At 31.6% G+C, this 23459-nt stretch overlaps 1 protein-coding gene across 1 annotated transcript; it reads right to left on the reverse strand.

Moving 5' to 3' along the window:
* Positions 1-2375: 2375 nt before the first annotated feature.
* LOC109184323 lies at positions 2376-3371 on the reverse strand. The gene is made up of 4 exons (XM_019334319.1): positions 3161-3371; positions 2785-2925; positions 2606-2648; positions 2376-2439 (listed from the first exon to the last, which is right to left on the reverse strand). Exons 1-4 carry the CDS (start codon positions 3369-3371, stop codon positions 2376-2378), a joined length of 459 nt encoding a protein of 152 aa, XP_019189864.1.
* Positions 3372-23459: the final 20088 nt, after the last annotated feature.

The following is a 23459-nucleotide window of genomic DNA, read 5'->3' on the forward strand; positions in this document are numbered from 1 at the left end:
AGGAGTATTTTTTTAATCAGTGGTGGTGCATATCTGCTTTCCTGTGGCCTGCCTTTGTGCTCACTGAATATTAATCATTTTTTTTTTCTCTTTTAGTTGTTTGCTATCATTCCCATTTATCTGAATTCTTTGCCGGTTTAAGGAGAGAATGTAGCACACTTCTTATAAACTTTTTAGAGATACCTCCAATGATCATATGAGTATTAGGGTTTACCAGCTGTGATTTTTTCAGTTTTAAATGATCTTTCATGTTTTAAAGTTTAAACAATAACTACCCGCAGAGACGGAGTCAAAGGGGGCAGGGGGCAGCTGCCCCCCTCATTCCACCCCCACCCCATATATAATATGTGTATATATGTATATATATAGTGCATGTTTTAGTATTAGTATAAAAAAAACTATTAAATGTTAACAAGAAATGAATTAGATTAGTTGGTAGAGCACATGTTTGGTAATAGTAAATGTTAAGGGTTCAAATCCTTTGGTATCTTATAGTTTTACAGTTTTTTGACTCCTAATGTGTGTAATTTATTATGGGTAAGTTTCGATGTATTTTATTTTTCGCACATATCCAACAATATTTACAACTATATTTCTTATGTAATTTATTTATTTATTTATTTATTAATTTATTTCTTTTGTTTTAATGTTTCGTTTTTACTGAAAAAATTTTCTAAATCTGTCCTTACTGCTTCGACCCCCCCCCCCCCCCCCCCCAACCAAATTTCTGGCTCCGTCCCTGACCACCCGTGGTCCTTTTAGAACGTCTCGTGGTCATTTTAAACTCATATTATTTTAAGAATTAAGACCACGGGTGGTTATTTTCTAAAACATGAAAGATCATTGGAGGTCATTTAAAACTCAGAGAACCATAGCTAATAAACCCCTAATACTCGGTGGACCCATTAGAGGTATTAACTCAAACTTATTATATTCGGAGCTTAAGGTAACTAATTTTAGTGTGAATTATTGACTAGTTTATTTTCAAGTAGTACACTAAAAATGAGTTTCAATTAAAATATAATAAATTTATTAAAAATAAACATGAATACTGAAAATAAACACGTAATATATTACTAGTAGTAATTATATGCACAAATTGTGTTGTACCACTGTACCAGTGTGTATAAATAAGGGTCGATCGAAGAACAACTCATAACTTAATAAAATAATTAGAAAATCCAAAATTGATTTATGAAAAAAAAAAAAAAAAACTAAATCTAATCACTAAACCACTTAAAAAGAATGAAATTCAAGAATCAAGCCAACAAACAGAAGAATGCAGACAAGCAATTTAGTAATTAGAAAAATACTATGAATATGAATTCATTATCAAAATTAATCTTATGTAGTTTATCAACTCTTATTTTGGACAATCATTATTGTGTGGACCATAGTCCACAGAGCTCTGTGGACCATACTATCAAATAATGTATATTCACTACACAAATAATATACTTTTAGCATATTAAAAATGTACATTACATTCAAGAAAAACACATTGTTTGAGAACTAAAAGTACATTATTTTATATAATGTACCTTCAATACACAAATAATATATTTTTAATATATTAAAAATATACTTTTTATTATGGTTCACATAGCACTATGTGGACCATGGTCCATACAATAATTTGCCTATTTCGGGTCCCTTTTAACTCTTAGCCTATCACTCACCATTTTAACTTACAAAGCATTGAATTAAATGACATAACATGTACTTACAATTAGAGAGTACGGTAACTTCATCATATTCATATACCAGAGGTTTCCCAACATAATTTCCATTGAAAATAACATTCCGAAAAACAAAAAGAATAAAAAATCAAAATATATGAATAATGCTTGATAAAGAAGTGGTAATTCACAAATAAAAAGAATTGAAGATGAACAATTACTCAAATTCTTTTCTTAGTTCTATAGCTTGAAAAGGCTGAATTTTTCTTGATTTTCCTTTCCTAATTTCCCTTTCTTTGTCATGGCCTCTGCCATAAATGGGAGAGAAGAGTCCCGCAAATTATATCGTGCACCGCGCATCAAAATGACGTCGTTTGATTTAATGAAAAGAAATATTGTTCGCTTCTCGCCGTTACGCACCCTTCCGCAAAAAGTAACTCTGTTATTCAGTTTCATTTTGTATACACTGCAGTGTCAGTTCAACACAACTAAAGTTTCACTTCGATATAACTACAGTTTCATTCGATATTTATAGACTCAAATATGTGAAAATGTTATTTAACTTTATTTTATATACACTATAGTTTTAATAAAACACAACTACATGATCATTTTGATATAATTACAGCTTCATTATACAATATACACTCAAATATGTGAAATGTTATTCAGTTTCATTTTATGTACACTGCAGTTTCATTTCATATATGCATCTGGTCTACCAACATTTGCACAATACTTTTCACAGTCCTCTAGCTTTCTATCAGGAAACAGTAACAAAATGAACTTCATAGTATGATACTATACTTACAATTAATGAACTGAAAATATTTCTTTTTCATAATCAAGCTTGACATTAATTCTCGATCATGATAATCAAAAGATAATACAATTACACAGAAAAGTAATTATGCCTACATACTTACATTGCCAAAATTTGGAGGACCAGTGCTTCTGGTAAAGAATAGTCTGACAATCAAGTTAGAAAAATAGTGAAAATAAGCAACAGACTTCTAATTCAAGGGCCATTTTTCCACCATACTAAAAAATATGATTTGAGCATAAATGAAGCAACTCAGTACCTTCTTCATCTATAACTCAGAACCTTCAATTAAGTCAAGGACCTCTTCTGGATCATACAAGTCAAATGATTGTAAAAAGATCTCTAGCCTCAATCTGACATGACTATCAAAGATTGAATTCTCTAACAAATGTTCTATTTCATATGCATCAAGAGCTGACTTTCCTTTAACCAAACTAAGAATTGCCTACATTTGCTAATGTTTCAAATGAAGTTCATTCCCAAAGGATATATTGTGCTACAGTAATGCCACATGAATAAAAATTGCAAAAAATTCACATAGAAATGTATCAAATCTTCTTTGTGCGCAATTATCAATGGGGACCAAGTGACCAAGAGAAGAAAAAGTAATCAACATGCTAGAATTCTTGCAAAAACAAAATATACATAGAGAGCTTACCCTCTTCTGGTGGCTCACAAAACCGGTCAATAGCTCTAATATCAGAGAGCTTAACACCATCAATGCTGAAAAGGCCTCCATGGACAACAAATATCTTCCCATTTATCACATGAGCTAAGGGTAAAAAGCAGAATACTAGAGCAAAAAACTCCACAAAAGTGTCACTTAGTTTGGACCTGACCTCGCCCTCAAAACCATATATTTGGTTCATGATCTTGCTTTCATGATTTCCTTGAGAGAGATACATAGCTGGAAATTTAAAATCAGTGTCATTTAATAACTCATTGGAATTCTAAAAAGAAGTTGCTATACATAAATTGCACTAATTCTATGCCAGAACAATTAGTTGGAGACAAGTGAGTTACCTGATGGGCACAAGCATTTGAAAGCAAATAAAGTCAATATGACTTCAACAGAGAAAGATCCTCCATCGACAAAGTCAACAATCCTTCTATGTAAGTTCTTTTGGCTTTTGAAGTCCTCCATCATTTTCTTCACAAACTCTGAAGTTACAACATCTCCCTCAATCCTAGAACCAGTGTACTGTGACTCCACTTCTACAAGTGTAAAAAAGAAAATAAAACACCGAGCATTCCTGGAGAAGATAGATAATACCAAGTTTGACTTTTTTGACAACTTGTTGACATAAAACAGAACAGAAGATAGTCAGGCCCGTCCCTGGGCAAGGGCAGGCTGGGCCCCTGGGCCCTTGCTAGGTTCCACGCTTGGAAGGGGGCCCCCGCCCAGCTCACTATGTTATATTTATACTATAGAGTTATTGCATAAGTATTTAATATACATATATCTATTACCAAATTGTTAGTTAGCTTAGTTGATAATGTTCTTTGTTTCCATGTTAAAAGTTCTGGGGGGTAAATCCTTATGCATTCATTTAAATTAAACTTACTCTCTATTTTTACCTTTCTATAATTACAGTGAGATTTATAATATAGACCGACAAATATTTTAAAAGATAGTTACTTTTATTATGAATTATCTAGTTAATGTAGTTTAGAAATTCTATTGTGTGTCATTGTATTTAAATTAATCTAGAAAAACTTGAAATTGATGTAACTAAAAGAAAAAGTATATGTGGATTCGAGCCTCGGTGGATGCGATCTTGTATATGTGTGTATCTCCTTCTCTTATAATAAAACTAAAAGAAAAAGTATTTATCAATATAGAAGATATGTGATTTATAATGTGTTTTCTATTCAAACTATTTTATCAAATTAATTATGTTTCATATTTTATTATGAATATCTTTTATCACATTTAAAGTGTTCTGATTTATTGTTCTCAATAATTAATATTTCATGCTCGGCTCTTGTTTATAAGTTTTGTTTTATAAATTTTTGATAATAATTATTTTATTATTTATTATTTTAATAATTTGATTGCGTATAAGCTTATTTGGTTTCAAATTGTTTATTTGTTTTTATAAATTATAATTGTTTACTTATGAAGGCACTAATGCGGTTATTGATTAATTTGGATTTTGGAAAACATCTGAAATTATTTTTATGTGTGTGTAAAATTGTTAAAAAACAAGTTATTTGACACTAGTATTTTCATTATTTAATTTAAATTTTAGTTATAAAAATGTACCCCCTCTGTCCTATTTTATCTGTTCTACTTACTATTCATTGGTCAAACTAATTCTTTTTTGTTTTAATTTTATTTTCTTTAGTATATTTTGCTTATTTTTAATTTGTGTGTGTGTGTGTTTAATAGTACTTTTAGTGTAGTTTCTAAATATATAAATTTTGTATACCAATACTAAACTTAATATTATGAAAAATTGAACTAAAAATAATTTCAGTTAAGCCTCGTTAATCGAACCAGACACAAAATGAAACGGAATGAGTATATTAATTTCATATAGGGCCCATTTTTGTTGCTACGCCCAAGGCCTATAAAATAATTGGACCGGCCTGAAGATAGTATCATATATTTATCTCATTTCGACAACTCACTCACACTATTTATTTCAAGATAAAAAAACAAGCAAAAGAAGAACTTATGTACACTATCAAGTGCCTTTCAACAAAAACAACTAAATAAGAAGCAAGAATTAGAAGAATGACTCTAGAAGTTGAGAAGTAATGTGAAAAAATGAAAAAATCTGGCCCTAAAGTAGAAATTCAATATATATATATATATATATATATATATATATATATATATATATATATATATATATATATATATATATATATATATATATATAGGGTGGGGTTCCAGTGAGAACATGTGCTTAGGTGAGAACGTGAAAATACATCATGTGCATCCATCTAATATTTTTTAATGGTCTAGATTAGATTAAGTTTGTGTGAACGCACATTAAATATGTGCAAACACACTAAATCGCGTTTGCACACATTTAAAGCGCGTTCGCACACACTTAATCTAATTTAGACCATTAAAAAATATTAGATGGATGTACGTGATGTGTTCTCATGTTCTCACCTAAGCACATGTTCTCATATGATCTTAAATCTATATAGGGTTATATATATATATATATATATATATATATATATATATATATATATATAATGGTGACAATCTAAGCATAGTAGCAAAAATTATTTGAATTTTTTATGAACAGGAGTAGAACATAAAAAAATCACACAACTTTAAAACAAAACCTAAAAATACCTGATTGTTTCTTCAACTCTTCAACGGCCTGTAACTTCTCCTGTCTTCTGCAACTCATTCTGCAGAGACTCTGTAGTTTGTTTTGTTTCATTATCAACTCCGAGGGTGTTAACCATACGCAGAACTTTTGTGTTTGCTAATGAATAACCACCGTGCCCCATCTTTAAAAAAACCTAATGAGAGCAAAAATCATCCAAATGATATCAAATATGGAGTTTATACATGAATGCTTGGGTCGAGATTAGTTGATTAGGGTTTTTATTTATCTGGACATGAATCGTCTCTTGTAAGCTTGTCCTTTGGATGACTTCCACTAGCTAGGATTTTGCAGAGATTAAACCTAGGTATTATGATGAAATAGTGAGATTAGAAGTAGAGAAAATTCTATTGTAGTGTAGTGTAGTGAGATGAGGGAAAAACCATAGACGCAGAGTACGATGTTGCTGTGAAAACTACAGTCTTTTCACAGTGGTGTCACGGAGCGGTCGTAGTGAAAACGGCGGTCTGTCTCGCGGTGCCAAATGATACTGCGCTGCTACAGAAATGGTTGTGGAAACCTTTTAAATACTTTTACTTTGTTGCCTAATCACAGAAACTTTGACTGCTGTTTTCCACACCCAAAAGTGTAAGAGGTACAGATGAAGATAATGCCAAGGACTTCTACATGGATAAAATGATTGGGGCAAGTAATTTAAAACAATATGTTAGAATATGAGTTTCCTTATTCTTTTAAATGGTTGATTGCTCTATGCAGTTCTTATATATGCACAACCAATACAACTATCGGTTGTGCATGCTTTACTCTGTTGCTTTTTGTTAGCTTTGCATGAATACTGCCATTCCATGGAAATAATATGTTATTCTTTAAAGCTCTTTCTACTTTGTGTCACCAGTTAATAACAAAAACAATAATGTTATTCTTGAATGAACTTAGAGTACTTAATAACTGACCACCACTTGCCTAGAGTTTGCACATCATAGCCAGTTAATTAATTCTTATTTGGTATAATACTATAATTGACACCACTCCTATTCTATTTTCAGAGTGCTGGTGGCATCCTTGGACTGGTTGTTGGCATGCTTGTAGAAACACTTCTTTTCATTGTTAGAAATACTAGTCTAGATCGAAGATCCGCTTCTTTTGTTTCTAAGGCAAAAAAGAGTCCGTAAACTTCATCATAAGAGGTTGGTTCTTTCTACTTTTTTGCTTTAAATGAACTCCAATGGTTCTCCATGTTTTAAAAAATTAACTACGCATGGTCTTAATTCTTAAAAAAAACAAAGTTTAAAATGATCACGTTCTAAAAGGACCACGGGTGATTATTTTTTAAAACATGGAAGACCATTGGAGGTCATTTAAAAATCGGATGACCACAGCGGGTAAATTGCTGATACTCAGAGGACCATTGGAGGTATTAACTCTAAAGTGTTACTAGAATTGAAATTTTGAATTGGTGTGTTGTAGTTGATAGAATTGGTGTGGTGTGGTATGGTGTAGTGTATATCTTAAATTGATTAATGTGGAAGTATATTATTTGTTGATAGTTATGTTGGAATGTACACGAAAAATATTTGTCGTTTTATAGAAAAATTAATTTTTTTAACAGCAGGACAATATGCGTCAGTTCCTAGTCAGAAACTGAAGCATATTGTATTTTTTTTAAAAATGACTATATACGTCCAAAGTTGTTCAACTTTGGCGCAATACAATTACTATGTGCGTCCGATTTCACTTTGGATACAGATTGTTCAATCTGCGTCTCCTGCATATGCGTCCAAGCAACTTTCGACGCGAATTATACATTTCTTTGGACGCGAATGACTATTTCTGTACTTATTATATTGCCACTCTTATAGCATATATACTATCTTAGAATTGCATTAGCTATTTAAAGAAACTACAACCCCTATTTGTTACAAGCAAGTAGTAAATTAAAGAACTTGCTGAAATTTCAAGAAATTAGATACCACTAAAGTCTATATGTATAATATTGTGTGTATGCTGAAATAGTTAAGACTTTGATTGTTAGTTTATATTGTGTCCTAGTTAAGTAGGATATTATGTTGATGGATTGAATGAATTGTTGTGGATGGTTAAGAATTTGATTGTTGGCGTATATTGTGGATATTATATTTTATATATTTTATTTAAGTAGGATATTATGTTGATGAATTGATCGAATGGATTGTGATGGATGGTTATTGAATTAAATTATGTTAAATATTCTTGAAATCAAATATATTGTGGTAGGGAGAATGAGAAAATACAAAAAGAGAATAGGCGTATATATATTCTTAAGGAAGGAACTAAAGTCTATTCGTATTTTAAATTTTTTTAAATTTATACTATAGGCATCTGTTCTTGACAAAAGACAAACGCCTCTATGTCAAAATGTAAAAGAAACAAATATTAGAATAGGCGTTTGTGTTTTTGGAAGGAACGGACACCTATAGTTAACATAGGCAACTATGAAGAACCGATGCCTAAAGTCATGAACCATCTTGTTCATAGGCGCTTGTTTTAAAACATACGCCTATTGCTTCCCACGGCTGACATGAAAGAACTGTTTTTTACTAGTAAGGCATCTAAAGAGACTTTGTGGCTTTCATGTTTAATTTGATTAAAGAAGTAGTATTGAACAAGGTGGAATTCAATTACATTTTGACATTAAGAGTTCAATATTGTTTTGCTAAAAATAATATATATCATGCCAAAACCAAACATATTAATGTAAGGTTCCATAAGGTTAGAGATTTAATTGTTTATAGTGAAATATTATTACAGAAAACTCATACTAGTGAGAATGAGCTCTACTCTTACCATTTCATTTTCAATACACAATGGATGATGCTAAAGTATTATTTTTGTTACTCTTCGTGTTCATTTGGCATTATATAACATGCAGTCTTCTATAAATGATCCTTTACTCTTTACATGCTCTTAATATGAAATTGCAGTACCTGTTCTATTGATGAACCATCATTATAAAATTCAGAAAATAATTGTTGCAATTACATAACCCAAAATTTACCAAATAATATAATTCTTGTCAAAATTAAAAAACTTTGCTGCTCTAAAAAGAATAATGCACGTAGCTACAGTAACAACAAACGTTTCTTTTATTCGAGACAATATTGGACCATGGTCCATACAAGTTGTGTGGACCATATTTTGTATACTATAAAATAATGTACATTCATCATAAAAATAATGTATATTGTATTTAAGGGATGTACATTATTTTTGTACTGAGTGTACATTATATTGTATAATGTACACTCAGTACAAAAAAAATGTACTTTTTGTTATGGTCCAATAATTTACTATATTAGTATGCTACTGACTCTATTACAATGTAATATATGTTCATAAACTACTTCCTCAACTAACTAAAGCACAAAAAATCAATGCCACCTCCACTGAGGCTCGAACCCAACTACACCGTATTCTTCTATATGGGAGTGCAACCCGGGTGCAATTAGACCACAAGGTCTTGACAATTAATTACTTTTTTTGAAATTTCATTATGTGCAGAATTTAACTATTAACTATTTCCTATGCATAATTTAATATAAATATGGTGCATTAATTATATATAATTACCTTATTTTTTTTCTTATCCATATATTTCAACCATTTCCAAATTGCTCTATCTTGAATCTTGACCACCAACATTATAACACTTCTATAACAGGCTTGCACTTTGTGACGTGTAAATTTTATTATTTTGATTTAATAAAAATTAAATTCCATTTTATTATTATATATACAACATTTCATCAACAAAAATTCCAGTACAAATAAACTCTAGCATAATTTTTGAGCTACTTAATTATCTCCTCCATTGTCATTAGCAAAATGGCCACCTTAAAACCTACGTTTTGCTTCTTTTTTGTTCTTATTTTTGCATCATCCGCAGGTAACATATATCTTCTCTTTCACTGTATATTAGCCATTCTAATGTCTCTCTCTCTCTCTTTCTTTTTTTTTTTTTTTTTTTTTTTTTTTTTTTTGGTATACACAGTGTTACTACCGTCGAACACAGTCATAAATCCCCTCGCTAAATTGTATTCAATTTTATTATTTTTCACCACAATAAAGCTAAGTTATCAAAACCCTAGGATTTTTCTGTAAAAAAAAAAAAAAAAAAAAAAAAAAAAAAAAAAAAAAAAAAAACCTAAAGACTTGTGAGTGAAAATAGTCTAACCAATTAACTTCCAACTAACCACTTTAGAAATCTAGAATTTGTTTTTTTACTATTATTGGCTACCCATCAAAAGTGGTCAATAATACCCACTACCAATAAGACTCATCAAAAAATGTAATCAATTAGGGTATGCATATATATATGATAATATATCTTATTTTTCAGGCACGATGGTAGCGGGCGGCGACAAGTGGTTGCCAGCGGGCCCACCAGTAAAAGGAAAGGGAAGTGAAGCAGTAATGGGAATGGATGCACGAATTAATGAACCATATTGTGTTGCAAATTTGGGTCCATGCAGCATAGCGTCGTGTGATGAAAAATGTTGCGAAAGGATGTGCTACAATTACTATAGTGGACTCCATCCATTAGCACAATGTACCCCAATTCTTGGGACTGCCCTTAGACTTTGCAACTGTTGGCATGATTGTTATTAACTTCAATCAATATCTCAGGATTAAATTCTGGTAGCCGGTTGTGTTAGAATTCTGAGAGGTTAATTGTACTAATTATAGTTAGAGTCTTGATCAAAGTTATGTAATCCCAAATCTCTACAAATCGCTCTTATATTTTAAAGATTTCATTATTAATATATTAATATATTCCATCATGTTTCAATCTGTCATCTGTGTATGTTTAAATTGAGTCAGAAAAAATGTTTTTTAGTTTATCAATGATCAGGGTCGAACCTATCATTTTATAGGCATGGGACAAGTGAAAATAAATCGCCGATACCATATACAAAAGTTAAATAAATCTATACTATATATAAAAACAAAATCCTCAACTTAACTTCCGGCCCAAAATTCTCAAATTTTAATATATTATTTTCTACTTTCCTATTCGTACTATAATTCTACATTAAAATTCCCATTCTAATATTATAAAATAGTGTAATACAATTCCTAATAGAATATATTCTTTCATACTTTTCTATTCATGCTATAATTCTACATTAAAATTTCTATTCTAATATTGTAAAATAGTGTAATACAATTCCTAATAGAATATATTCTTTCCTACCTTTTTGTTCCTACTATAATTCTATATTAAAATTCTCATTTGTAATACAACCTATACTATATATAAAAATAAAATCCTCATCTTAACTTCCCGCCCAAAATCCTCATCTTAACTTCCCGCCCAAAATCCTCAAATTTTAATATATTATTTCCAACTTTCCTATTCGTACTATAATTCTACATTAAAATTCCTATTCTAATATTGTAAAATAGTGTAATACAATTCCTAATAGAATATATTCTTTCATACTTTTCTATTCATACTATAATTCTACATTAAAATTTCTATTCTAATATTGTAAAATAGTGTAATACAATTCCTAATAGAACATATTATTTCCTACTTTTCTATTCGTACTATAATTCTATATTAAAATTCTCATTTGTAATACAATACGATAATATTAAAACACTATTATAATATTCTGTGCGTGACAAATAATTCTAATAGTACAAATACTAGAAATAGGAAGCAACATATATTATAATTATTATTAATTTTATCGTTATTATAACATATATATAGTATTTGAACATATGTTAATCAGAAAGGGATGATTGAGTAGTAAAATAGTCAAAACATAATATTAGCAATACAACAATATTAATATTCATATTTCTATTCAACAATATTATATTATTCCTTTTTCCATTAAAAATTATATTCTCTATTATTAGTTTTATAATTCTCCCGTTAATTCTCTGTTAAATTTACTAAATTTTAAACTCCCAATAAAACTCAAATTCCTAGCTAAATTATTAAGATTTAAATAAAAAATTATTAAAAACATGCATGCTTAATTCCCAGTTAAAATCAAACTCAATCTCTCAACTCCATGTACTCAAACACTCCTAAATCACCTATAAATATAGCCCAAAATCCAGCACTCCACCACCAACACTGAAACAGAATCACTAATCAATTTCTGTTAATTAGTTAACCTAAGAAGAAGTAGAAATTTTATTCTTTAAGTTCACTTTGTTTAATGCAGCCTTATGAACTACACTTTTTTTTTTTTTTTTATTTAGCATAAAAACTAATTTAGTATGTAGCTAATGTATTTGTGTTATATGCAGTTCTGAAGTATTAGCAGAAGACATTATAATTGTTTGTTATAAGTTATGAGAAACCCTGCATTTTTCTATCCTTTTTATATTCATATATATATATATATATATATATGAATTTCAATACAAATTATATGAAATTGAAAAAAAATATTAAAAGACTTTTTGATAAATTATATGAAATTGAAAGTTTAATAAAATTTGAGCTGGTTACTTGCAGATATTTAAACTTACCATAGGCTGCAAATCAACAATGTATAGGATATATAGTTTGTCAAGGTATGTTCAAAGTATAAAAATAATTAGTAAGAGTTAATACCTCCAATGGTCCTCTGAGTATTATGATATTACCAGGTGTGGTCATTCGAGTTTAAAGCGACCACGAGACGTCCTCCGAGTTTAAAAAATTAACCACCAGTGGTCCCCCGTTAGGTTTGGTGTCAAATGGACGTTAAGTGTGAGGGTAAACTTGTCATTTCTACTACGAGAAAGAGTTAATACCTCTAATGGTCCTTCGAGTATTAGGGTATTACCAGGTGTGGTCCCCCGACTTTAAAACGACCACTAGACATCCTACTAGTTTAAAAAAATTACCACATGTGGTTCTCTATTGGGTTTGCTATCAAAGGGGTGTTAAGTCTGAGGGCAAAGCTGTCCTTTCACCTATATTTCTTCCTCACAAGTTTTGTGGACCCCTACACCCACAGAATGCCACCTCAAGAGGCCACTCTGCTTTGGACGAGAATGACAATAAGGGAAGCTTTAGCCTTTGGCCGTCAATGGCGAAAGCCGTGGGTTTCAGAAACCGGGCAACTATGAAGATTGGCGAACCACCTGTGGGTCCATTAAATCCTCTCTCTCCTCAAAGATAGAATCGTTTGGATGACCCTTCCTCCATTGTTTGTTGTTCCAGGGTACCTCTCTCTGCTGATTCTTAGGCACAAAGTTTTCCTATACATGTATCTCACTTTTCCTTTTACTCCATGAATGCGGTATGCTTGATTAAAAAAAAGTAGTGAAAGTGGATACAGAAAATGATCTAGTGACGGTGACCGGGAAAATAGACATGAAGGCGATGATGGAGGATTTGAAGAAGCATCTGAAGAAGAATGTGGAGATCATTCCGGCGAGAAGAAAGAGAATGCTGGTAGCGAGAAGGACGGAGGATGAGGATGATTATTTTTCAGTTTTTCTACTTTTCTCTGGAAAGGCGGAAACCTTTATTCCATATTCCACGACCAAAGTATAAACATATTCCATGACCAAAGTATAAACGTATTGACAATGAAAAGAATTTTTCCTACGAAACATGCATAGAAGCTCCGTTATGCAAATCATTTACTAAAATTACTCTAAATAATGCATAGAAATTATGCTTATCACTTCTGGAGGAGCAAAGATGTTGGGGGCAAATGCTTGACCTGGACCAGAGTCGCCAGTTTCTTGGAGCAGCAATCGGAGACTTTCTTCTTGCCGATGCCGGTTTCTAGGGGAAAAATCTTGCAGACATACCAATGCTGTGAATGAAGGAAGAAAAATATAGGTGAAAAGACAGCTTTTCCCTCAGACTTAACGCCCCTTTGATAGCAAACCTAACTGAGGACCACAGGTGGTAATTTTTTAAGCTAATAGGACATCTAGTGGTCGTTTTAAAGTTGGAGGACCACACCTGGTAATACCCTAATACTCGGAGGACCATTGGAGGTATTAACTCATATGAGAAATGACCGGTTTGCCCTCAAACTGAACGTCCATTTGACACCAAACCTAACGGAGGACCACGTGTGGTTATTTTTTTTAAACTCGGAGGACGTCTCGTGGTCGTTTTAAACTCGGATGACCACACCTAGTAATACCCTAATTAGTAATATACTTTTTAAAATTTAGAATACATATTCTCAATACTTTACAATAAACTCAAATCTATAATAGTTTATTAACAAAACATAAGAATTATCAAAAGTACACATTCTCAATACTTTACAATATTATAGAACTCAAACCTATAATATATATCAAAAAAATAATGGAAAACTAAAGAACCGTGCAGAACAACTTCATCATGAACTCCAACCATCAAATTAGCTATATATGTCCTATGATACTTGAACTCCCTGCAAAAGAATAATTCAACCATGCAAACAGTTTGATTATAATACAATCACCTACTTGGAAGAATAAGTGCTTCGAAAACTTGAAAATTCACTGATTACATGAGCTTTACAAAACTTTTTTTTTTTTTTTTTTTTTTTTGTTTTTTTAAGGAAGGGGATACCCTACATATACACACTAATTGCCTCAACCGAGGTTCAAACCCATCACCTCCCACCTAGGGGAGCAATCCGATACTAGTGGACTATAAGCCACTTGGTAGCTTTACAAAACTTTAAAAAAACTTATGTGCCACCAGTAGCCCAGAGTAAACAACCTTATGTGATACATTGCCAATCTATTGATACATTAAGTTATTAAGTTATTTAAACCCAATAAAATAAATTTTTCAGTGTATTGGAGATTGAAGAACACAATTCCCTAAATATTATTGTTCAAAATAATAGAATCAATCTTAATACACTTGTTAAAAAACAGATTTGTATATTACATAATACTTGAAACCTATTGTAAAATGTGATACATACAAAAGAGGAAAAAAAGCTACACAATACTTAAACCCTTATAAGTCATCACTTTATTCTTCAATCCAGCACTATGCCTCAACATCAACCTAATAATAAAATAAATTAGTTACAGATTGAAATAAGATTTTTAAAAAAGATTAAAACTGTTAATCTGTTATTACCCAATAAAATTGAGAATGATGATCACTAATACCTGCTAGAAATACTTTCCGCAATATGTGAAAATTCTAGAGAAACAACTATAATAGAAAACAGTTAATAAATAAATATAAAAGGAAACTAAAACATGAATATAGCATTTTATACTGCAACATTAAAAAAACATGAACTGCATAATCACCAAAAGGAACTTGTAATCCTTACTTCACCTATAGAAACTAAAGTTAATAGAACGGAATGCTCCAAATTGAAAAGCCAAGCTCCAAATTGCTCCTCCTCAAACTTCTGTTTCAGTGTTGGTGGTGGAGTGCTGAGTTTTGGGCTATATTTATAGGTGATTTAGGAGTGTTTGAGTACATGGAGTTGAGAGATTGAGTTTGATTTTAACTGGGAATTAAGCATGCATGTTTTTAATAATTTTTTATTTAAATCTTAATAATTTAGCTAGGAAGTTGAGTTTTATTGGGAGTTTAAAATTTAGTAAATTTAACAGAGAATTAACGGGAGAATTATAAAACAAATAATAGAGAATATAATTTTTAATGGAAAAAGGAATAATATAATATTGTTGAATAGAAATATGAATATTAATATTGTTGTATTGCTAATATTATGTTTTGACTATTTTACTACTCAATCATCCCTTTCTGATTAACATATGTTCAAGTACTATATATATGTTATAATAACGATAAAATTAATAATAATTATAATATATGTTGCTTCCTATTTCTAGTATTTGTACTATTAGAATTATTTGTCACGCACAGAATATTATAATAGTGTTTTAATATTATCGTATTGTATTACAAATGAGAATTTTAATATAGAATTATAGTACGAATAGAAAAGTAGGAAATAATATGTTCTATTAGGAATTGTATATATATGACTTCAAACTATAAGATTCCAGGTTTCAAAAAAGTGATACAAAATCACATAAACTTAAAACCATAATCTACATATTTTTTTTCAACATTTAACACTGCAAAATATGAATAGGCAACACAATTAGTAAGAGAAATATAGATTATAGTTACAAGGTGCACAATGGATTGTTGAAATCTACCACCTGTGATGCTATTGAGAAATATGGATCACTCATTAGGACTGTGTAATGGTTACAAGGTTGGTTGATCATGTTTTGGAAGCTCAGATTATGTGTGGAACGAATACAGGAACAAATGTTTTAATTCCTCGAATGTCGTTAACACCTTCTGATTCAAGATTGCCTTTCAAGTTCCAAAGAAAACAATTTGCTTTGATGCTATCTTATGTCATGATAATAAATAAAAGTCAATGGCAACACTATCACACGTGGGATTATTTTTTAGAAAGTCGGTTTTTAATCATAGTCAAATGTACGTAGCAGTCTCGAGAGTAAGTAAATAAAGGAGATTAAAAATTTTGATATGTAGGGATATTGTACCATCTGTATGTACGACTAAAAATATCGTATACAAACAAGTTTTCAATAATGGGTAATACAATTGCAGTGTTAATCGTTTTTAAATAATTATTTCATATATTATTCTATTTTTTAGAATATTATTAATCATTTGTCTATCATATGTCCATGCATCACATATATTTACCCTGTGCGATGAATTAAACACGCGTTGTTGATTTTTTTTATAATTATAATTAATTGTCTGATTTTATATATATATATATATATATATATATATATATATATATATATATATATATATATAATTATTTATTTATATTTAGGTATAATAATATGAGAACAAAATAAATTATCATTCTCATTATTCCATGTAATTTATATGATGCTAATCTCTCTATATATTTTGTATTCATAAGGTGTAATACTATAATTGCACAATATAAGTATATTTACCTAATAATTATTATGATAATTAAAGAATTAATTGCCCAGATATTACTCATATTATTATAATTGACTAATAATTATTATGGTAATTAAGTTAATAATTACCTTAATAATAGTATAATTACAATTAAACATGATCGTTGATTTTTTTTTATATAATTATTACAATTAATTTTATGATAATCTATATTTTTTTAATGCTTAAGGTGTAATACTATGAGAAGTAAATAAATTATCATTTCTATTTTTTCGTGTAATTACTTTGGTACTTTTATGGATATATATATATATATATATATATATATATATATATATATATATATATATATATATATATATATATATATATATATATAAGGAACCACAGTGATATTGTTCTGAATGTTGCTTGTAGTGGAATAGCATCTTTGCTCTTGTCGGGAGGCAGGACAGTGCATTCCAAATTTTTTGTACCACTCTCTTTGAACGAAGGTTCCACGTGCAATATGTCGCAAGGCATTAACCTTGCCGGGCTTAAAATAATGAGCAAATTTATAATATGGGATGAAGCACTAATGACGCACAAACACTGTTTTGAGGCTTTAGACAAAATCACGAGGGATCTATTGAGGTTCGCCATACTAGGTAGTGCTGAAAAGACTTTTGGTGGAAAGATAATAGTTTTGGGCGGCAATTTTAGACATCTCCTACCTGTTATTCTGAAAGCAACAAGACTAGTAGTTTTCGGAGCAACTATTAATTCTTCATATATATGGACAAATTGCAAGGTATTAAGGCTCACAAAGAACTTGAGACTATGGACCTTAGCTTCAGATGAAGATAGACACCCGGTTGATTGGTTTTCAAAATGGATTGCAGACATCGGAGATGGGATTGCCGGGGTTGTAAACGGCGGTTCATTTTGAGATCGATATTCCGGCACGATTTCTGTTGAAGTGTGGACACGATCCCATAGCAACTATAGTGGAAAACACCTCCCCCAAGCTCGAGATATGACATGCTTGATGAGTCACAGCTAGAAGGCCGAGCGATCCTCTCCCTGACTTTAGATGTCATTGATAAAATTAATCAATACATGTGCGACATGAATACTGTAGAAGGACAAACATATTTAAATTGTGACTCTTTGTGTAAGGCAGAATCAGACAATGAAAATCTATCAGAAGTACATACTCCTGAATTCTAAATAGTTTGAGATTGTCGGGTCTTCCTAATCATTCATTGACATTAAAGATCAGTGCACATGTTATGTTATTGCGGAACATAGTCCACTCTCTTGGTATTTGTAACGGGACGCGGCTCATCATCACAAGATTGGCAGATCATATTGTCGAAGCAAGAATAGTTAATGGGACACATAAAGGAACCAAAGTTCTTATCCCCCGATATGAGATTTCCCTTCAAGTTCCAGCGTAAACAATTCCCGTTGATGCTTGCATATGTCATGACTATCAACAAAAGCCAAGGCCAAACATTAACTCACGTTGGGTTTTTGCTAAAAAAATTGGTCTTTAATCACGGACAATTGTACGTGACTTTCTCCCGAGTCACCCATCTTGATGGCCTGAATGTGTTAGCTCTAGACGATGATGGACAAGATTGTGTTGCGACTACCAATTTCGTCTACAAAGAGGTTTCCGATAATGTGTAAATACAATCGTTGATATTGTGTTTTTTTTTTTCAAAATGACAAAATTGTTATATATCTAGACAACAATATATCATCTATGCAAATGAATTAGGATAACAATTGATTACTATAACTAAGTTGCTAGAGAATGAGCATATTTGTCTAATTTATAAAAATCTTAAACAATGATATATAAAATCTTTAGGGGGCGTTTGGTTCACGGAATCTTGGATTACCCCAGGTAATAGGATTACCTCCAGGAAGGTAATGTGAGATGTTGGGAATGTAAGATTACCTTGTGTGTTTGGTTTGGATAGTGTAATATAATATTACCTTGTTTGGTTCAAGGTTATATTTTTAGGTTATATGGATCAATTTACAATAATGTCCTCAATAATATATATATATATATATATATATATATATATATATATATATATATATATATGTATGTATGTATGTATGTATGTATGTATGTATGTATGTATGTATGTATGTATGTATGTATGTATGTATGTATGTATGTATGTATAATGTGTGTATTTATATATATGTATGAATGTATATCGATGCTTAAATATTAAAAAAATTAAATATATAAAAATACACATATATATTTGATTATATAAACATATATTAATTTCATTATTATTATTATTATTGTTGTTGTTATTATTATTATTATTATTATTATTATTATTATTATTATTATTATTATTATTATTATTATTATTATTATTAGTTAACAAGGGCAAAGTTGGAATAATTCAAGGTAATCTAAGATTACCTAAAAAATTGGGGTTAATCACATTACCTTGAAACATTACCGCCACATCAGCTTTCAGGTAATATAACATTACCAGGTAATCTTATAACTTGAACCAAACAAGGTAATATAACATTACCAGACTCAGATTACCTAGGTAATCCAAGATTCCGTGAACCAAACGCCCCCTTAAAGTTACAGCACTGCATGTGTACATTTACACATTAGCTATTAATTTGAGCAATTATTTGCTCGAATTCAAGCAATGATATCATCAACAAACTATAAACGATCCATGTCATATCTTCAATTGCACTATATAATATTTGATATTATAATTTAAATAATTGTATAACGACCAAAATATTTTTAATATATTATAACAAATTCATTCCGTGCATCGCACAGATGAAAATACTAGTTTTCATAACGAAATTTTAAATTCAATATAGGCACAAGTGTCAAATAGATTCATCTACTACTGCGAAGTGTTCAATTCTCACCACGAACTAAATTAAGTGTCAAATAGGCCTATCTACCAGCTAAATTTGTTCAATTAACTTTTTTTACAGGTTACCAACAGGTTACCTATTTATTAATTATTAAAAAATAAATAAATAAAATAAAATAATTTAAAAATTTAATTAAAAAAAAAAAAGATAATAGCCACCGACTGTCCGGCGAGGACAGCCGGTGGCTGCCCATTCACATACAGCTGTGGCTGTCCGGCTATCCTCGTCGGACAGCCACGGCTGTCTGTGGATGGGCAGCCACCGACTGTTCTCGCCGGACAGCCGATGGCTATTATCATTTTTTTTTTAATTTTTTATTTTTTTTTAATTATTTTATTTTATTTATTTATTTTTTAATAATTAATAAATAGGTAACATGTAAAAAAAATTAATTGAACAAATTTAGCTGGTAGATAGACTTATTTGACACTTAATTTAGTTTGTGGTGGGAATTGAGCACTTCGCAGTAATAGATAGACATATTTGACACTTGTGCCTTCAATATATGATTACAAACGTACTAATATCAACTAACTTAAAATAAAATTTAAAAATTTTCTTACCTCTTCTATGAGAGTACTAAATGCTCAATTTAATTTTCTTTATTTGTGCTCCCAGATAATTTTTTACGTAACATTATATTAAACTGGTCTAAAAAAGAACAAAGTAGAGCGCTTTCACTTTAGACACCAAAGATCCCGATTCCACATAATCGGTGAAAAGTGTCTTAAAAAAATAAAGGAATAAACACATTACAAAACTAACAAAATCAAATAAAATCATTCTTCAAATAAACCTAATAAATTTACAATTTCATTGTAAATAGGAATCCTAAATAGAATTATAAGACAATTAGGATTCCTAAACATAGTTTGAATAATGAAATTAAATTACAATTCTGCAGAAGATTAAGATAAATAGATCATTATATTAGAAGTTATAATACAGCAATTAGTTTACTTTGCACAAAGCAATTGCACATCAGCAAAGAAAAATCATAAATATATAATTAGAGGCTATTTAGCCAACTATACGGGAATCACAGATATGCAATCGGCAGAGAATGAGAATACCTTGACGGGAATGACAACTTGACACCTTATTTAATTGTTTAGTTTTTCACTTGTCCAGTGATTAGGTGAAGCAGACGAAGCCCCGGCAAATTATTGTGTGGATCCTGGTCCACACAATTGTGTGGACCATGAATATCAGGTACATTTTTAATATATTAAAAGTACATTATTTTTTTACTGAAGGTACATTATATTTGTATTGGAGGTACATTATATAAAATAATGTACCCTTAGTATATGAAAAATTTACTTTCAAAAAATGTACCTTACATAAATAATGTACCCTTATTATATTAAAAATTTACTTTTTATTTATGGTTCACACAATTGTGTGGGCACAGTGTCGGCCTTGTGATCCGAGATTAGGCGAAGCACACGAAGCCCCAAAGTTAGCCCTGTGAATCCGCCGTTAGGTGAAGCCCAAACGACTGTCAAGTCTGCAGATTGTTTAAATATTTTTGCGATTGTGGATTGCTAATTTGCTTTTCTCTTTTGAGCTTTCTGAACTTTTTCTTTTTCTTTTTGGAAAAGCTTTATGAACTTTCATTGACTTCATTTGTAGTGTGGAGAAACTTTAGGTGGTTTCTGGTTGTGCAGTGTGGGTGGCGTGTAACTGTGTGAAGCTCCAATTGTATTCTCGACTCTTCGTCTCCAATTTCAGAAAACCACAAACGGATAAATTAATTTTTTAATATATATATATATATATATATATATATATATATATATATATATATATATATATATTATAGGCCATTGGGCCCCATAAAGAGATTGGGCCTTGGGCAAGTGGCCAGCTGGCCCTTGCTCAGGGCCAGACCTGTCAATGATTTATGATTTTGGTCAATCCTATTAATAGATTTTTTTTATACATTAGAATTATCATTAGGGATGGAAACTGAAGTACATAGGATGAGAACTGATGGAATTGTATTAACAGAACTTGATAATGTCTGAGAGTACAGGAAGCGAATATATAGATGTTAGATAGAATCCTAGTCTAACACGAATAATATAGTCCTAGTCTAATATGAATAATATAGTCCTAACACTCCCCCTCAAGCACAAGGTTGGCTAGCCAAAACATTGAGCTTGTCACGGAGAGAATTAAAACGAAGAGACGACAGAGACTTTGTGAAGATATCCGCTAGTTGATCCTTGGTTGAAATAAAGTGCACCTCTAACTCCTTTTTGGCTACTTTATCGCGAACAAAATAATAGTCAATCTCAATATGCTTCGTGCGGGAATGAAAAATTGGATTGGCACATAAATAAACAGCTCCCAAATTATCACACCATAGTCGAGGAGGAGATGCCGCAGGAGGGATGCCGATTTCGTGTAACAAGGAAACAAGCCATGTAACCTCCGCAGATACATCAGCTAGTCCCTTGTATTCTGTTTCAATCGAAGAACATGCCACAGTCCGTTGCTTCCGACAAAACCAAGATATAAGATTACTGCCCAAAAACACAGCAAAACCACTAGTAGATTTGCGATCATTCGGATCGCCAGCCCAATCTGAGCCAGAATAGGCGTGAATATCCATAGATGTAAACCGAGAAATACGCAGACCAAGATTCAAGGTGCCCTTGACATACCGCAAGACTCTTTTTAGAGAGGCCCAATCCGTAGTAGTGGGAGTATGCATGTGCTGACACAAGAGATTAACAACATAAGATAAATCAGGACGAGTTACCGTAAGATATTGGAGATCACCAGCAAGACTCCTGTACTGTGTAGGATCGGCAGCTTCGTCGGTGATTTTCGCAGATGAGACAGGCGTGACTATTGGCATGCAGTCCACCATGCCAGCACGTTTGAGAATATCCTTCATGTACCGTTGTTGTGATAAAAGCATACCACCAGACAACGGGACAGTTTCAATACCCAAAAAGAAAGAAGACACACCTATATCACGAACCTTGAACTCAAGTGCTAATTTATCAATAAGAACAGTAACATGATCTGAGTCAGAACCCATAACCAAAATGTCATCAACATACACCAAGAAATAAAGACAAATACTGTCACGAGAATATATAAAAAGAGACACGTCCGTCTTCGAAGGCGAAAAACCCACAGAAACAAGAAAATCGTGCAACCGCATGAACCAAGCACGCGGTGCCTGTTTAAGACCATACAAAGATTTTTGGAGCACACACATGATCAGTCAAAGACTTGTCTTCATAATCGGGTGGCTGCCGCATGTAGACAGTCTCAGCTAGCTTACTGTTCAGAAAAGCGTTGTGAATGTCCAGCTGGAGAATGGTCCATCCACGTGATACTGCTAACGAAAGAAGAATACGTACCGTAGTCAGTTTGACCACATGACTAAAGGTCTCAAAAAATTTTTCCCCGACTACCTGATTGAAACCCTTTGCAACAAGTCGAGCTTTATAACGCTCAACTGAACCATTAGCCTTTCTCTTAGTCCTGAAAACCCATTTGCAACCAACGACATTCATACCTGGACGAAACGGAACAAGCCGCCATGTATTATTGTATAGCAAGGCATTAAATTCCAAGTCCATTGCATCACGCCACTCAGGAAACTTGACGGCTTGAGAGTAGCAGGTGGGTTCAGCAGCAGCTGTAGTAACCAGCGCCGCAGCGCGACATGCTCGTGATGCCCCATACTCCGCGTGGCCATGACATGCGAACGGGATTGCGAGGCCGCTCGACGACTACGACCACGGGGCAGTCCA

The sequence above is a fragment of the Ipomoea nil genome, unplaced genomic scaffold, assembly GCF_001879475.1.
Source record: "Ipomoea nil cultivar Tokyo-kokei standard unplaced genomic scaffold, Asagao_1.1 scaffold1259, whole genome shotgun sequence".
In the NCBI taxonomy this organism is placed as follows: Eukaryota; Viridiplantae; Streptophyta; class Magnoliopsida; order Solanales; family Convolvulaceae; genus Ipomoea; species Ipomoea nil.